Source organism: Urocampus carinirostris, chromosome 13 (assembly GCF_059441175.1).
Source record: "Urocampus carinirostris isolate Australia breed hairy pipefish chromosome 13, RoL_Ucar_1.0, whole genome shotgun sequence".
Taxonomy (NCBI): Eukaryota; Metazoa; Chordata; class Actinopteri; order Syngnathiformes; family Syngnathidae; genus Urocampus; species Urocampus carinirostris.
Window position 1 is genome coordinate 29,646,813 of NC_142361.1, and position 17,759 is coordinate 29,664,571.

General features: G+C 39.1%; 2 protein-coding genes across 3 annotated transcripts; one reads left to right on the forward strand and one right to left on the reverse strand.

The window, feature by feature from the left end:
* Nucleotides 1–2,066: 2,066 nt before the first annotated feature.
* Nucleotides 2,067–7,750, reverse strand: LOC148354270 (non-selective voltage-gated ion channel VDAC2). Its single transcript, XM_088352048.1, has 9 exons — nucleotides 7,587–7,750; nucleotides 5,346–5,417; nucleotides 5,224–5,273; nucleotides 4,804–4,956; nucleotides 4,669–4,721; nucleotides 3,853–4,080; nucleotides 3,556–3,706; nucleotides 3,426–3,483; nucleotides 2,067–2,719 (listed from the first exon to the last, which is right to left on the reverse strand). Exons 2-9 carry the CDS (start codon nucleotides 5,410–5,412, stop codon nucleotides 2,628–2,630), a joined length of 852 nt encoding a protein of 283 aa, XP_088208174.1. The 5' UTR covers nucleotides 5,413–5,417; nucleotides 7,587–7,750; the 3' UTR covers nucleotides 2,067–2,627.
* polh (polymerase (DNA directed), eta) lies at nucleotides 7,177–17,558 on the forward strand. 2 transcript variants are annotated; one of them, XM_088352047.1, is made up of 10 exons: nucleotides 7,177–7,314; nucleotides 11,475–11,609; nucleotides 11,675–11,910; nucleotides 12,010–12,173; nucleotides 13,081–13,184; nucleotides 13,261–13,380; nucleotides 13,457–13,580; nucleotides 14,352–14,417; nucleotides 14,503–14,675; nucleotides 16,244–17,558. In XM_088352047.1, the coding sequence occupies exons 2-10, from the start codon at nucleotides 11,524–11,526 to the stop codon at nucleotides 16,854–16,856; spliced, it is 1,686 nt and encodes a 561-aa protein (XP_088208173.1). In that variant the 5' UTR covers nucleotides 7,177–7,314; nucleotides 11,475–11,523; the 3' UTR covers nucleotides 16,857–17,558. The 2 variants fall into 2 exon arrangements, with proteins under 2 accessions (XP_088208173.1, XP_088208172.1); XM_088352046.1 differs by lacking the exon at nucleotides 7,177–7,314 and adding an exon at nucleotides 9,828–10,083.
* The last annotated feature ends 201 nt before the right edge of the window (nucleotides 17,559–17,759 follow it).

Sequence of the window (17,759 nt, forward strand, 5' to 3'; positions counted from 1 at the left end):
CCAATGTTTCTTAATCTGAGAGCCTTTTTTGTGTGTTGCGAAGGGCTACCGGTTTGATATGCATTTAAAAAAAAAAAGCAATTTATATTCTTACTAAGTTTTAAAAAATAGTAGTAGGGTTAAAGTAGGTTCAGTCCACCATTAAAATGTGCCTTGTATACATGAATTAAATGTCATGGTTGCCCATTACCCACAATTGGCCCCGCCCGTTTGGCGCCAGCTGCGGCTCATTGACTGATTGGCTTCCCTCCTATTTAAGCTGTGCTTTCACTCATCCTTGGTCAGTCCGTCAACAAACCTCTGCACCCGCAAGACGTGTGTTTTGACTCTGTCCGGTATCTATCCCGTCTATGTCATCCTGTCTAATATCAGTCTCCAGTGTCTGGTATCGTTCCCATCCATCTCGTCTTGTTTGATATCGGACTCCAGTTTCCAGTGTCTGGTATTGATCCCGTCTGTCTCACCCTGTCTGCTACCTTGCTACAATCTATAGGACGGGGTATCGTCCCCGTCTATCTCGTCCTATTTGTTATCGTACGTCAGTCTCCAGTGTCTGGTATTGATACCGTCTGTCTCGTCTGTCTCTAGTATCTAAGATCAATCCTGTCTGTCCCGTCCAGTATCAACCCCATCGGTCCGGTATCTAGTATCGAGCCCGTCTGTCCAGTCCTGTCCGGTATCGATCTTGTCGTCTTCTGGCTTCCTATTATTCCATGCAAGACTTCTGCCTTACTTCTTCTGCCCAGCGATTGCCGAATCACTGGCGTTTGTTACGTGCATGACTGCCCCATTCCCGTAAAATAAAGCTTGTGTGAGAAACGTTACACGTTTGGGTCCTCCTCCTGTTCTGGTTCTGACATTGAATGCTAAATTTTTAACCCATTAGGAAAGAAATCATGTTGATATTGATCATGTTTATGATTTTTATAAATCGAAAATATCCTAGAAAATCACAGACGAGTTACTTTTGGTCTGTGAGCTTTTAAGCTGTACAGATCTGCATGAAATAAATGTTTTACGGCGTCGAGTTTAAATTACTGTAGATTTAGCATATTTTTAGCCATTAATAAAGTCAACAACAAGAGACAGGGAGGACCTAAGGTTGGCTTATGTACATTTAATTTTGGATTTGTGCTTTCTACCCATTACATTTTAATGCATTTGGAAATTACAATATGGATGGCTATACATTGATGTTGACTCACTTGACATATGATTTAGTACATGTATGGCAGGGGTCTCCAGCCTATTTCAAGCAGAGAGCTACGCTGTGTTAAATAAGCACAAAGGGCAATTACATATGCATTTCTAAAATAACTTTGACGTTATAATGCTATTAGCAGGTTAATTAATAGGTTAAACAGACTCAACCGGTACAGAAATGGACTGGAAGAAAAAAAAAAAATCACAAAAACCTGGCTATTTTCAGAACAGATCTACAGGCACCATGTTGGAGACCCCTGATGTAAGGTTTATTAGTAAAAGGGTAATTAAAATGTTTGTGTGGGTGTAACTGCTCTTGCTTCAATAGGGGATCTTTGTAAACAGAGGCGTTTCTCTACCTTGGTGACATAGAACCCATCTTGCATTTCTAGAATTAATATATTTTGAGATTACAAAAATGTTATACAATTTAAATGCTACTCATTTGAAAAAATAGTAAGATTTTATTCGCATCTAGTAAGGTATTTTGATAAGAGGTGACTTAAAATTTTGAGTGGGTGTCATTACTCTTCCCGGACATGGGAGCTTTGAAAAACAATGCGTTTCTCTTCCTTGGAATCGAGGAACCTATTCTAAACATTTCATAAATTGAGAAGTGAAGAAAACTGAAACTATATCTTGTATCTTACTGACTAATGTACTAGGAGTAAATCCAGTGGCTGTTAAGGAACACAGTATCAGTCACAATAGGCATGAAAGCATATGAAAACACGTTGGGTGGGGGCGTTACTGCCATCTAGTGGACACGCCTGTCATTGTTTTGCGATGGTTTAGTGAGAGTGATACAATCCCGACAAAAAGGCAAGCTAGATGTGTTCTGCAGCCGAACACACAAGTCAATAGAAGGTTGGAGGCTTTATTGAAAAGGTGACATAGCCAAAGAACATTTTTGTCCTTTTAGTAGAAGACTTGCAGTTAACTCCTCTTTGACATTTCATCAATTTGGCATCGTCTTCAAGCGCTTGGAGCCTCCCGTGCGTTTTTGTTTTTGGGGTCGGTCGAGTGGACCGTTTCTCATAAGTGTTGTGAAGATGCTTAGTGTACTTAAACCAAGGAATATCAGACAAATAAATCGCAGCACTCAGCACGCAAATTCGAAGTGTCTGCCAAGATGGGGCACAGAGACGCTAACCGGGACAGGTTGGATATGAGGCGGTGCTGCACAAGAACCAAAATGTTTGGGTGATATAAATAAATGAAGACAACCAAATTGGGTTGCCCTCTGACTCTCACTAGAACGCAACACAACAAAAGCACCAACGTGATGATGGCGCTCACTTCAAGAGTTTGTCGTTTTAGCCTTTGCGAACCCTTCCGAGATGTCCCCACTTTTGCTGGTTGGGAAATACCTAAGGCCAAATTTCTTCTGATATTCCGGAGTTCCGAGGGTGTTACGGGGACGCTTAAGCCTCCAGTTCCAGGCCCAGACCCAACTTGTGGCCTCCGGCATTGATGTTCTTGCCATCCACCAGGCCAGCCAGGGTAAGCTTCACACCTGTGCAGGAATGGGAAACAGTGTTTACAGTACTTCAGTGGTTTACAAATTGGGTTTCTAACTGCTAAGAGAAACCACTGCCATTTCAACGACCACTATGAATAATTACACCCAGTGGATAACAATGATAACTACATGCTAAAATGTAATTTTAGAAAAGCATGCAAAATTGATAGCTCTCTGCGCTAATTAGTAACAAAAAAATGAGGTCTCAATTTCAAAAATGTTATCGACCCTTGTGCTAGCTTCAATAGAATCACTTTGGTGGCAGACTTTACTTCAGCATCCCTTTGCAGTTAATGCTAAAATAACTTACCAGAAAATGCCTGTGTCATAATCTTCACTAATGCTAGCATTGAGAACAGAGACAACTAGCTGCAACCGCTAGTTTCCATGCATGTTGATTTATATCTCCTACTATTACTTTGCCGTTTTCAACTCGGAAATGATTCCATCATTCATGTGGGTCTGTTGTACAGTTTTTTTTTTTAAATCATCGTTTAAATGGAGTGAACATGTTTACACATCTTGTTTCCCTAAAACAGGTTGTCCAAGTTGAAGTAAATGGACATATCCGATTAATTAAATTTTAACGTATTGGTGTTTTCAATTTCTTACCAATTTTTAGAGATCATCAAACGACCTACACTTCAATAGAATTCAAAAGAGGTTGAAACAACATTTTTAAAAAGTCTGCTCTTCTCACCTGGTCTAAGGGTCTGGGTGTAACCAACACCAACTAGGCTGTTGTTGTTCACTTTGGCCTGCAAAATAAAAGTATTTCAATGTTTTAAAAATTTTTTCCATGTTTCATTATCTTGTACTGTTCTACTCACGCTAACGGAGGCATCCTTATCCAGTTGGTATTTGGCGGCGATTCCGAAGCGTGTGCTGTTGCTTCCGGCCGTCCATGACAGGTTGACGGCAGTTTCAAGCTTGTCGCTCACCTTCTGGTAGATGGAACCGCCGAATTCTGTTCCGTCGTTGCTGGAAAAAAAGAACAAAATCCCATTTCAGGTCCAGCGATGACAGACCAATCAACTTTGTCCAAACTGGTTGACGTGTTAAGTGAACCCTATATCATCCAATGTGATTAAGCAAAATATAAATAGCATTTAGCTTTGATTACTTACACATTTGTGTGCAGCTGAAAGTCTCCAGTCTTATATCCGATAGCAAAGTTGTTTTGATTCATCTTGGACTTGGCGGTATCGAAGGTCATTTGGTAGCCGGCAAGCCAGCCATCATAACCGATGACTGCTGCCCCATGGATGGTAGGACCAGCGAAGTCGAAGTCCACATCGCAGCCCAGGTTTAAGTACTCGCGCTTGTAGGCGGTCTTGACCTTGCCGCTCTTTTTGCTGCAACAATACAACTATTTAGTCAGGCAAAATACTTAAAGGTTTTATTGAGTAAGAGTAAGGCTGCATGATTTTGGAATAAACCTAACTTATTTTTCAGACCAGTATTGCAATTTTGATGTGATGTTAGGTTTTAAGTTTAAAAAAAAAACCAACTTAATCATAGTGACATGCTTTAACATCAAGAAAATTGCGCCCTCTTTTGGGGAGCTTCGTTAGGGTTGCTGTCTTCTGACCATTATTTACCTCTCGATTCCTCAATCGATGTTAAGGACCTAGTAGATACAAGGGTCAAACTTACCTTGAGATGACATAAATAGTGACCGAGAATATACTACTGTAGCAAAATACTACCGATAGATCAACAAATAAAAACAGAATGCAGGATTGCATTTGAATGGATGTTTTTTTTGTTATTATACAAAAATACAACAAATTTTAGAGTAAGAAAGCAATTTAAAGAGTGGCTGGCTAGCTGCATGCTAGCGTCGGGGGACCGCGACTTAAGCAAGGTCTCCACGATGATTGAAATACAAGGAGTTACGAATGTTGCCGTTTTCCACATTTCATCAAACCAAATGATCTTACCCGGTGTTTGGTGAGAAGTTGGTGTCAAAGGTCAACTTCAGTCCCTTAGCAATCTATTAGAAAATAATTGCATTAGTGGCTAAATTTTGTGTTCCTTGTGATTGGTTATCAATTTATATTTCCAGTTTCCCTTACCTGATCTTCAATGGTTATTTCTGTCCCCAAAGTGTTATCTGTGTTCCATTTCTCAGTAAAGGTCAAGCCGTACTCTGCCCTCTTGTATTTGGTTTCAAGACTGCCGACCACTTTGCTGGTGTCCGTGTTGGAGGATCCTGATGTTTTGAATTCCTGAAATAACAACAAGCGTAAATGACAACAGACATTTAGGTACTCATGTACTTAACCAAGTAAAACATTCATTACACAGTGGCTAAATAAGCAACAGATTCTTTGCCATTTTCTTTACCTTTAGAGGGGTTAGACATTCACAATGGTATCCCAATTAACGTCATTAAAAAAAATCCAAATTAAGTTATTTTCAAAGATTAATTCGTTTGAGTCCCAAGTACTTGATTAAAGCATGCGTCCACTCCAATAAAACATAAAGGTAGTTACCACTCCACTGGCTGACTTTGTCTTGACATCAAGCTTCACCAGGCCGAACCCTGAAGAAAAACAATGTTTGGATCAAGCCCTGCGTGATAAAATAATTCAGGGTTTTACACACAAATTCCTACCATAGCCCTTGTTGAAGATGTCCTTGGCAGACTTGCCCAGATCAGCATATGATGGAGGCACGGCCATCGTTTCTGGAGAGCAAAGTGGATAACAGTTGTCATTTGATAGGAACGCCAAAAAGTTATTTTTTGTTTACTTTATCTGTATCTTGTGCCAGCATAAGTTTACATTTAAACACGAACATACAATATCTTTCCACTATTGTTCTAACAATGTTTAACACAACAGTGCTTATATGCTTCAGATAATCCAATTTTACCTTGTGAGCTTGTAAAGTGTGAAAATTCACATAGAAATAATACATTTGAACATTATTCTGGAAGGTTTAAAAATGAAGTGCTCATCACCTTATTTGTGACGTAACTCCAAAATTTGAAGATAGAACGATACTTTAATTATTTTTAAAATCTGCTTGCAAGTCCTCAAAAGAGATTGGTTAGTTAAAGCAGTTTCTCATTTCCAGTTGATGTTTATTGTAAATGTAACCATAATAATGGAATTTCACTCTGTAATCAACTAAACTAAATTAGTAAAGCATTTATGCAAGTAGCAAAGCTTTAACAATAGAAAAAAAATATATATATATATACATTTTAGATTATGCAACATTTAGGTAAAGCTTTTTTGGTTATGTGCATTACAGTTCACTGGGAAATTGCCCAAATGCTGACCGAACTCTTGTTCCTAAATTAAGCTAAAATGTTCCAGCTCAGTGGTGACTATTGTGGAAACAAGCACTGTACAATCTAAATACAAAAGGTGCCTGTACTTTCGAATTTCTTTACCCGCGAATATCTTGACCATCTACCAAAATTTGAAAATAAATTGCACTCGCTTTCGACCAAAGTTCAGCTGTTCAACGGCCAGGATCACGCTCAAAGTTTTGGGGAGCCAAGTGTGAATAAACTAGATGCACTCGCTATTTTTATGATGATTATAAAAAGAAAAAAAAAGTGTGGGAAATGTTAAATATGAAGGGAATGTGAAGCAGAAAACGTGTATCCACCATGTAAACAAGACTTAGAGAGGCAGCAAATTGACTAAAAGGCACTCTCATTCCACTTAAATATTTGTTGTCTGGAAGAGTTGAGACGCACATACCCCAGCGTAAGAATTAATCAGAGAACTGATGGAACTGTTAATAAAGTGTTTAAAAATTAATAGGCAGTTTATTGTCATAATACTGAAGTACGACAGATAGCAGAATATAAAAAAAAAAAAACTTGATTGAGTTTGCCCAGTGCACAAAAGCTGAATAACGTTTTTTCCCCTCTCAACAAGTGTATCATTGCAATGAAAGTTGTCTCTTTCCGAAAGAAATGCCGGTCAATACTGACCATAATAAAGGAGAAGTTGCCATCGTGAGTCACTCAAAAATGAAATAATAGAAAAACATGTTTATATTGAGGTATTGTTATTTTGATCATTATCAGTTTAAGGACTATATTGTTAGTTAGATCCACATTTATTGGACTTTCCGTTTGGGCCGGAATGGATTAATGGGTTTGCAATTACTTCATATGTGAAAATAAATAATACCTCGATCATAAACATGGAATGGATCAAGTACAAAAGCTGAAGCACCACTGCAAAGTTAAATGCGCTATTACGTAATGATGCCATCTTACATATTCACTTCTAAATGTCACAGAAATCCTTCCACTACAAAAAAAAAAAAAATAAGGATGGTACAGAATTCTGCTGAAGTATAAACCCAATATTGTATATACAAAGTGATGCAATTTTGAGTCCTTGCAGACTCTCCCCTCGTGCTCTTGTGTTCACGTCATTGTGACATTCGAACAAGTGAATGACACCGCTCGTAGTGGCCTGACAGTTAACGATCGTCCACTTCTTATCTCGAATTAGTTTAGGAAGTTAGGCGGGGTTAAGACCGCATGTTGCCGCTAATTACCAGCGCGTCAAAGTGAAGCCCGGGGGCAGTCACTCGGCATAGGCCAAACGATAGTAAGTTAAAAAAAAAAACATTAGGATATTAAAAAAGTGCTAAACACTGCCAATGCAACAGAAAAAGGTCAGGTGTATTTTACGACATTTTTCCCCGAATGTTGGCAGCTCGGTTACATTTTACAAGAGCAGGACACAATGTGCCCAAGCTAGCCTAGCTATCAATGCTAGAGCTAGGAGAGTTACCGGTGAGTCGCCAAAGCGAGTTAGAAAGCCCGTTAAAACGAATAAATTAAAGTTTAAAGTAACCCCCATTCGACAGTAACACTTACCGGTCAGATGGGTGTTTAGTAGTGAGCTAAATAGACTTTATTACGGATGTTTCTCGAACCGTACGGGCGAGGCAGGCTTGACCAGTTGGAGGACGAGCTGAAGGAGACTGCGCTCACATGAAACCTGACCTATTGCATCCCGTTAAAGGACCTCCGGGCTGGCTTCTAAAATGCCTGAGTAAAATATAAAATAATTACAAAACAAGTTGTGTTGATTGTAAAATAAATATTTTTAAAAAAGAAAAGTAAATCATGCTAATGGCTGATATTTAGGACGTAAGTAATAACTCAAAAAGTTGTTTGTAATAGTATAGAATAGAATAGTCAAGTCAAGTCATGTTTATAGGTATAGCCCTTAATCACAAGGAGTCTAAAGAGGCTGCACAGACCACATTACACCATCCCCTGATCTAAAACCTACACGAGGGCAAGGAAAAACTAAAAAAACCTTAACCTGAGGAAAATGAAGAAACCTCACATGAGGTAAGGATGACTAATAATACACAGATATTGTCAACAGGACATATAGGTCATTCATAATCTATACAATAGAAGTGTGTTTTAAGCTTAGATTTAAACAGTTCCACTGCAATTGCAGATCAATCTCAGGGGGCAGAGAATTCCACAACACCGCTCTCTTATTGGCTCTTGGGATCACTAGTAGAATAGAATAAAATATAATAGAATTAAGTAGAATAGGATATAATGGGGCAGCATGGCGGTGCAGTGGTTAGCCACAGTTCTGAGGTCGTGGGAACCTCCTGCGTGGGTTCAAATCCAGCTCCCGGCCTTACTGTGCGGAGTTTGTATGTTCTCCCCGTGCTTGCGTGGGTTTCCTCCGGGGACTCTGGTTTCCTCCCACATTCCAAAGACATGCATTTCAGGTGAATTGGCCGGTCCGAATTGTCCTTGGGTGTGACTGAGCGAGTGAGTTGTCTGTCCCCATGTGCCCTGCGATTGGCTGGCAACCAGTTCAGGGTGTCCCCTGCCCACTTCTTGATTGCGATGATTGCTGGGATGGGCTCCACCACCCCCGCGACCCTACTGAGAATAAGCAGCGCAGCGAATGAGATGAGATTATAATATAATCGGCCTTTATTGCTGTTATCCATGGTACAGTACAACAAAAGTGAAGGGCTTTTCCTTTCAGTGCACAGTAAGATCAATTAAACAGATAATAACAACATATTCATGAAATATAATAACTATGCTTGTTTTGGAATTGGCAGTTGTACATTATATTGTGCTCATGAAAATATAACATGGGAAGAAATATCAATGAATTAACCATCAGATTGTCATTTTTTCTAGTTTTTTACTTGTATGCTCTTTTAAATTAATGCCTTATACTTTACAGGACATTACATATTTTCAATCAATTCTTAGTTCAATTATTATAAATTATCAATTTTTAAATATACTGCCGGGTGTTACATCCGATGGAGTGTTTTCTTTGTTCAATAATTATATCTTCTTAGACATACTGCTTGGTGCTTCGTTCAAGCGATTGTGTTCTATGTGCAATACTTATAAAAATAAATATTGATTGTTGGTGATATATTTTTGTAAACTAATAGATAAATAAACGTGCGGGGGGGAAAAGGCAAAAGTGTCTGCAAGGAAAAAAAAAAAATACTGCATTATTGGCAATCATCTTTCATTTATATAGATTTCTGTTTGTCGTGAGTAGTTTTTTTTTTCTAAGTATGCGTTTAAAAAGAGTAATCAAAGGCCACGTGGTTAATAGGTTTTTTTGTTTTGTTTTTACTGTTTTGTTCTTTTGTAGGAGTGAATTTTCAAGGTACACATTACCTCTCTCAATATTATTTATAATCTAGATAGATAGATAGATAGATAGATACTTTGTTCATCCCCGAAGGGAAATTCACATTTCCAGCAGCATCCCTGAGCTGAGAACAATCGAGAACAATCGAAAATAACACGGGAGCTGCTGGAGTGGCTGCCATTCGTGACGGCGCCGGAAGAAAAGATTCAATTTGAATATTTTTATTCGACATTGTTTTATTACAATATGTTGTGCCACTTCTAATCTCATAGTGAACACTGGCTACTGTTTTTTATTGATGTTAATTTTTAGATACCAGTTCACGCATTTTTAATACAGTAAAAGGACAAATTGCCAGAAAAAAAACAAGCTCTTCGCGCTGATTGGTTGATACAATTACATCATCAAAAGACAAGTCGTCCGTCCACTTTTGATGACGTAATTATGTAATCACCCGAATTGCGGGAAAGCAAAATCCACCAACTCTCACGTTCTGAACGAACTTGACAGAAACGCTTTTTTACTTTCAAATAAAGATTTTTAAGAGGATATAAACTGACTGTTGTCCTCCAGAATGGAATACGGGAAGGAAAGAGTGGTGGCGTTAGTTGACATGGACTGTTTCTACGTGCAAGTAGAGCAAAGACTGAATCCGGCACTCAAGAAAACGCCATGTGTGGTAGCGCAGTACAAAACATGGAAAGGAGGCGGGTGAGCTTCTGACAAGTGTTTTCGCTTCTTAACGTTACTTGAATTTAGCAAAACTTGTACTAAAACAACTGCTGTGGAAAAAGGCACTTGTCATTTAAAATTATTTAAAGTGTTCTCAAATGCAATCTACTGTTAGGGGTTGGGTAACTTGGGGCTGTCCATAAGAAGCTCTGATAAAAGCATTCCATCCATCCATTATCTGCACCGCTTATCCCCAGTAGGGTCGCGGTAGTGCTGGAGCCCTTTCCAGCCATCCTCGGGCAGTGGACACCCTAAACCGGTTGCCAGCCAGTCGCAGGGCACACAGAGACAGACAACTCACTCACTCATACTCACTTAGGGAAAATTTGGACTGGCCAATTAACCTGACATGCATGTCTTTGGAATGCATTGGCTCTCTGTTAGCTTAAGATGTAATTTTAAGGTTCTGTTGGTATTATATAAAATCATGCATGGACTTGCTCCCTCATATCTTTAATTCCCCCCTATATTCCCTTCCGAAGCCTGCACTCTGTAAATGCTGGTCTACTAGTGATCCCAAGAGCCAAAAAGAGATCCGCAGGTTCGAGAGCGTTCTCTATTAGGGCCCCGGTGCTGTGGAATGCTCTTCCCCCTGAGATTCGATCTGCAACCTCAGTGGAACGGTTTAAATCTAGGCTTAAAACACACTTCAATTCTATATCACATGAATAAACTATATTTTATGTTGACAACATCTGTTTATTATTTGTTATTGCAACATCCTTTGCAGCCTGGTCATCCTTGAAGGGGGATTACCTCATGTGCAATCCCTTCTCAAGGTTTCTTCATTTTCCTTATGTTGAGGTTTATGAGTTTTTCCTTGCCCTCATGTAGGTTTTAGATCAGGGGATGGTGTAATAATAGTCTGTGGTTTGTAATAATCTGTGGTCTGTGCAGCCCTTTGAGACTCTTTGTGATTAAGGCTATACAAATAAACAAATATACGCGTCCCTAATGAGGATAAGCGGTACGGCTAATGAGATGAGAGATGAGATGAGACAAATAAACATGACTTAACTTGACTAATTTCTTTTAGAGGCTTTGATGGTTATGCACTGATGTGGTTCAAACCAGGATGTAGCTAGTGAATCATATTGCAGGGCAGATATACATTGATCTCAAACATCAGCTTGTGAATTAAGCCCTGCCTAACCAATTAGCCTGGGGGTAGCAGCCATATCAAACTTGCGTAGGCCACACTAAATTTTCATATATAAAACTACTGTCTTATCACGTTTGAATCCCCCTGTATAAGATTACTTCAGTCTTCAAAACCTTAAAAAAGTGCACTATTGTTACATCCCCTTGTAAAAAAATCATAGATTAAAGATTGAATTGTGACCTCCTTCACATAGTCTGTTCTCTTTCAGGATCATCGCAGTAAGCTATGAGGCCCGGGCTCACGGGGTGACAAAAAATATGTGGGTGGACGATGCTAAAAAACAGTGCCCGGATCTCCAGGTGGCACGTGTGCGCGAATCTCACGGCAAGGCCGACCTGTCCCCGTGAGTGACACTTTGGACCAATCACGAGATGACTAAATTGCAGTCAAACTCAACCAGATGTGCAGTTACAGGGAAGCCAGTGTGGAGGTGATCCAGGTCATGTCTCGCTTTGCGGTGGTGGAGCGGGCCAGCATCGACGAGGCCTACATGGACTTGACCTCGGCTGTCCAGCAGCGTTTGAAAGACATGGCTGGAAAGCGGATAGAGCCTCACTTGCTGAAGACCACTTGCATCCAGGGTTATCCTCAAGATTCATCTGAGGTAGACTATGAAACTGAGGAGGACACTATTCTGGATAAAGGTGTATATTTTTCCCATCAAATCCGACTCTATTGTCCAACTGACGCAGACTTATTGCTTTCCTCTCATAAATATTTGTTAATATGACCATATCCAACAGAAAAGCAGAGGTTAATGGGCGTCCAGCAGTGGCTAGCGTCCATGCCGGTGCACGACTCGGCTGAGGTTCAGCTCACTGTCGGGGCCCTCATTGTGGAGGAAATGAGAGCAGCTGTTGAGCAACACACAAGCTTCCAATGTTCAGCTGGCATCTCACACAACAAAGTATGGTTTTGTTAAATTCTTGATTTGGTAGTCATCATTTTACAAAAAAAATTGAATGGCAGGTTATTCGTGAATTTCTTTAAAATAATTTTTTTATTGATATATTTTTTTTAACCAATATTGTTTTCGTATTTTTTTTAAATTTGTATTTTGAGCGAAATAGAAAAATGAATTTACTATTTTCATTAATATTGTTTTTCTTGTAAAAGTGATATCATAAAATAGAAAAAATTGTCTGGTATTGTTGATTGAAGATCATTTTACTATTTTTTTCTGATTTCAGTAAAAAAATCATTTAGAAAAGAGAAAAATATTTTGTCAAACTTATTCGAAATAATATTATTATTGGATTATTTTTCTCTCTATCGTAAAAAAATGCAGAAACATTGTTTAAGTAGCAAAAATATTCATATTTAAAAAAATGTTCTAGTTAAAATAAAGATAAACAGACAAAATATGATAAGTTATAATTACTATGTTGTATTTTTTGTCTACATTTTAAACACGTACAGCTAAAGTAAATACATCACCAAACAGCAGGGTCAACTCTGAATGTCATCGCGTGGCTCTAAATGACCAATTATTGTTGTTGTTTTTTAACCGTGATATGTATTTCAACATGTGTGATGAATATTGTCTGATAATTATCATGCATCTATATTATTTTTAACTCCTAAAACCTTAATTAACAGATGGCCAGGTTGAAAAAGATTTGCTATGACTGGCTTATTTTAACAGCCACGGTGACCAAAACATTCCTTACGAAACTTAAATTGCAGTACTGAAATCGGCTAGCAAAATGTGCAGTTTTTAATATTCGAACACGGCAACACTGATACCGTGACCGTTTTTTATTTCGTGACGTAACATCCCACCTTGTGCTTTAAACACAGCCTTTTTTCCCCAGGTGCTCGCTAAACTGGCATGCGGTCTGAACAAACCAAATCGACAAACACTTTTGCCGCTGGACTCAGTGGCTGAACTTTTCAGCACGCTGCCTATTAGCAAGATGTGAGCATTTCAACAAAAAGGACCGCCAAATACTGGAGACCCCTTCAATATTTAATGCATCTATTTCTCGTCGCAGACGCAACCTAGGAGGGAAACTGGGAGTGTCGGTCACAGAAGCTTTGCAGGTGGAGCACATGGGGGATCTGACTCGCTTCTCCCAGGCACAATTGTGGCGGCACTTTGGGGAGAAGACCGGGTAAGTCTGATATGCCCAAACTTTGAATCCTGTCTCTTATGCTTCTGTAGTCGCTGAAATATTTGCTGTTTTTCAGTCAATGGCTGTACGATTTGTGTCGAGGGATTGACTTTGAAGCAGTGAAACCACGTCAGCTTCCAAAATCTATTGGCTGTAGTAAGAACTTCCCTGGTAAAACATCCTTAGCCACAAAAGAGCAGGTACTGTAAATACTTGCATGTAAGCTTACATAACCTATAAGCCGGCCTCCAAAATTTACTTTAGAATAGCCATATAGTAAAGAAAATACACACGTAAAATATCAATGAAACATCTATCCAAACGATGGAATCTTTTTAATGTGTTGATAATAAAGATGAATATCCCGGTAATAAATATAGAAATAATTCAATTTGAAACCATTTACCTTATCTTGAAACAGCTCTTTGATGCCAGACACTCGTATGTTTTTCACCATCATTTTCTTTTTTGACTCCATCATTTTTGTCACTATTTTTCATTTTTTCTTATCAGTTCTTGGAATCAATCATGATGGGTAAAATGCAACAAAACACACTAAATCACAATAAGATGAGATGTGGTCCCTCTAGAACACAATTGGAATGGGCCTTCAGGTGGTTATAAGTTTTTAAAGTGCATGTAAGCCACCCACATGATTTCAGTCTTGTATTTTATAGTTCTAAATTCGGCTATTTAACACTGTAGTGGTTGTTTTTTTTGTTTTTAATGATTGATTTGTGCCTAATATTGTGGATGTCTGTTCAACATACTGTAAATGTGACTTTTCATTTTCTGATTTCTCCCCCTTCGCTTATTGTTTGCATGCTATTCTCATTCAAAAATCATGTAATCATGTAAATGCTCTAAATGTCGGGGTTGTTTTAGATCACACTTGACAGTGATTTTATGCATAAATCTTAGAAAATCCAAAAGGTTCACATACTTTTGCATACCACTCTGCTCACACACAGGTCCAGTACTGGCTTCATCAGCTTGCTTTGGAGCTAGAGGAAAGGCTGACAAAAGACAGAGATGTGGTGAAAAAAGATTCCATTCCCGACTAAAAATCCTGAATATTTCCCTAAAGTGACTTACCAGTGCTCTCGATGATTTTGCTCACAGAACTACCGTGTGGCCAAGCAGTTAACAGTGGGCGTCCGTCAGCTGGGGGACAAGCGTCTAAGCAGCTTTTCCCGCTGTTGCGCTTTAGTGCGCTACGACGCCGATAAATTGTCTGCGGACAGCTTTGCCATCATAAAGAGCCTTAATATGGCGGGAAACCAGCAGGAGACGTGGTAAGTTCAGTGTTACCAAACACACACTTAGTGGTGTTCAAGCTTTAACTCAAGAATTATGACTAATGTTCCCTGAATTCGGGACTCGAAGTTATTGAATTAAATCAGGAGCATATATGCACAGAATTACAGTGCATGCAGGCAAAAACAATGCAGGTTCCCTCTGTGGTGTTTAAAACGCGCTGTTTTGAAGTTGATGTCAGCACGAGGTTGAGGAAAAATAAAGCAAATGTGCACGGACAACTCTAAAAAGTTGCCTGCCCAGCCATAAAGTTGCCTGCCCCATTTTTCACAACTTAAAACAATATAAGACAACTAATCGCAAAAAATAAAAATGAAGCCGGTTTAGAGTTTTGATTTGAGTTGAGCTAAACTTGGTTCCTGTATAAGTCAATGCAGTTCTTTATTCTTATAGTGAAAATGTCCTTAGTCTCCAATCTTCAATTTTAATGCCACGTGAATATGCTTTTTAGACGTTATCTAAATAATAAGTTAAGGATACAGTACTTGCAACATATTTTCTTGAAGAAAAAGACATTGACAATTAAAAACCTAACAAATATGTGCACTTTTTTCAGAGTACATGACATTACTGTAGTGCTTCTTTCCACCGCTACCGGCGTGTGGCGCTGTGAGAGGTCACCCAGCATCCACCCCGAAGAAGAAAACCGGCTTCTACTTCCTCGTTCGTGTGTAAACATACAGTACTGTATGTACTGTATCTTTAACACGCTAAGAACTTTGATGTTTTTATTGTTTAATATCTCGTGCATCCATTCAATATGGTTGGTGTAAAGAAGAGGCGAGCCGTTTCTTTTGCAATAAGAAAGATTGATGCGGTTGAGAAAATGGTCAGAACGCTTTTTTTCCCGCCTCCTTTTACCACGGAGGACCTCTTAAAGCGCATCTTTCAAAAGTAAGTTAAACTTCAATTTATTTATCTTTATAGAGCATATTATTTTATGAACTGTTCTTTGGTACAAAACAATATAGGTTAATTATACAAGCCTTAAACATACTTATATAAACCTTTAACATACAAAATATAACACAGTAGCAACTCACGAACAAACTTAACTTACGAACGATCTTCAAGAACGTTCTCGTTCGTAAGTAGGGCAGCGTCTGTCTTTGAAAAATAAACAACCCTATCTACTTAAAAGTGTGGTTACTTCTGTCATGGGTGTCCTGGCCATGGAGCACATTACACTGATAGAAAGGAGGCGGCGGTGATCTGGAGTAGGCGAGTGATTTCATGCGCGTGCTCGCAGTTCTCTTTTATTCGAGGATGAAAATAGTGAAAGTAAGAAAAGGACCGTTTTAAATGCAGTCCAAACGCCAATCCAAACCCTACAAAAGGTGAAAAAGAAAAAGTTTATTCGAGCGCATCTAAGAATTTCACATACTTGCATGTGCAACAAAAGGAGCTTGACACAGGCTACGATGATGATTTCAGCCAGAAGATGGCGTCAGCAAGTAGAATATTTTGAAGTTACGGACGTCACCTTTGCCTAAGAATTTTAAACGAAAAAACCCTGACCCTTTTGATATCTTCCCACCTTTCACAGGTCTCCACCTCTCACCTTGCTGCACCTCTCCGCCAGCAAATTCTGCGACGCCCCTTCAGCATCAGCGGGGAGCATCGCAGGCTTCCTGAGCTCCGACGTGCCCTCCACTCAAATCTTCCCCTCCCCCGGCCAAGCCCCACAGAAAACGCCCCCTACCATCCAGTCTTTCTTTTCCAAACCGCAAAGCCAGACCTCTCCATCTCCTCCCGTCCCGTCTGCGAGATCTCCCGAAAGCGCTTCGGCGGGACCTCGTCCCGGCATCGCCTCTTTCTTCCAAAAGAAAAACACCGAAGCGGTTTTCGAGCCACGGAACGATCAAAAAATGGATGACGGCGTGTCCGTGTCGGGAGGGGGAGACATGTTGAGTTGCAAACGTTGCGGCCGGGAGGTTTCGGCGTGGGAGATGCCGGAACACAATGATTATCACTTTGCTGTGGACTTGCACAAATCCTTTTCTTCTTCTGCTTCCTCGTCCGCTGTAAAGGGGGCGGTGCCGGCCGCGTCTCCCGCATGCAAAACGAAAAACAGAAACTCATTAGGGGGACCCCAACCCAAAAGATCTCGTTCACAAGGAGGAGCTGGTACTTTGGATTCCTTTTTCCAAAAATTTTGATCTTCAACGTTTTTTTGAGGTGCCTGGACTTAAAAGTGCACCAACAGTTTCAAGCAGCTTCTTGGTTTATATACTTGGGACTTATTTTCCTTGCCTTAAAGTGGAAACGACAAATCAGAACCTGCCCAATCAAAAAAGCAGTATGACCCTGCCTGCTAACATCCCTTATCTAAAATTTCTACAAATGTGGCCTTTCTTTCTGTAAAATGGCCAGTTTGTTTCATTTAAATAATTTAAAATAACAAGATAAAATGTAGTGTTTTTAATAGGTTTCTTTTGCATCTCAAGGCTTAATGCAGTCCTGATTTTTTCAATAAATGTAATATTTTACTGACTCGTCATTAAAAAAAAGCTTTGTCTTGACTAACAATGTTTTAGTTTCCCTTGTGACATACGGTAGTAAAGCCTAGACCACAGAGATAAGAAAAATGCTTTATTTTTGTTAAGAGAATTTTCTATTGAAAATAATCAGTTGTGGATATCAATAAATGTTGGTTAAAATGCCACAATATTGTGATATTTTTTTTTATGCAACATTGCATTGTCCTAAAATAAAATGTAGTGTATCTTTCGTAGGTGGCAGCTTAATGCAGTTTTCATTTCCAATGAACTTAAAATGGGGACATTTTTGTTCCCACAAATAATTAATCAATATCATTTAAAAAGCTTTGTTTTGACTAAAAAGTCTGTTTCCACTGTATCCTGTGATGGTTGAGTTAAACTCATAAAGAATAAAAAACTGCCTTATTTTTTGTTTATAAATTACATGATTGTTTTTATTCATAAAAATCTGTTGGTTCTAATTCTAATAAACATTTCCTATGACGGAAATAAAATTATCGTACTGATTGGTGCAGTTTGGTCTACGTAAATTTAAAAAAATAGATAGTTGGTTTTAGTATG

What these genes read in the sequence shown, in the direction of transcription:
- LOC148354270 (XM_088352048.1), bottom strand. Translation starts at nt 5,412, where the DNA reads ATGGCCGTGCCTCCATCATATGCTGATCTGGGCAAGTCTGCCAAGGAC. An exon ending in CATCTTCAACAAGGGCTATG is followed by an intron (nt 5,274 to 5,345) that starts GTAGGAATTTGT and finishes GTTTTTCTTCAG; the next exon opens with GGTTCGGCCTGGTGAAGCTT. An exon ending in CACCCAGACCCTTAGACCAG is followed by an intron (nt 2,720 to 3,425) that starts GTGAGAAGAGCA and finishes ATTCCTGCACAG; the next exon opens with GTGTGAAGCTTACCCTGGCT.
- polh (XM_088352046.1), top strand. Translation starts at nt 9,947, where the DNA reads ATGGAATACGGGAAGGAAAGAGTGGTGGCGTTAGTTGACATGGACTGT. An exon ending in CACTTTGGGGAGAAGACCGG is followed by an intron (nt 13,381 to 13,456) that starts GTAAGTCTGATA and finishes GCTGTTTTTCAG; the next exon opens with TCAATGGCTGTACGATTTGT. An exon ending in TGACAAAAGACAGAGATGTG is followed by an intron (nt 14,418 to 14,502) that starts GTGAAAAAAGAT and finishes TTTTGCTCACAG; the next exon opens with AACTACCGTGTGGCCAAGCA.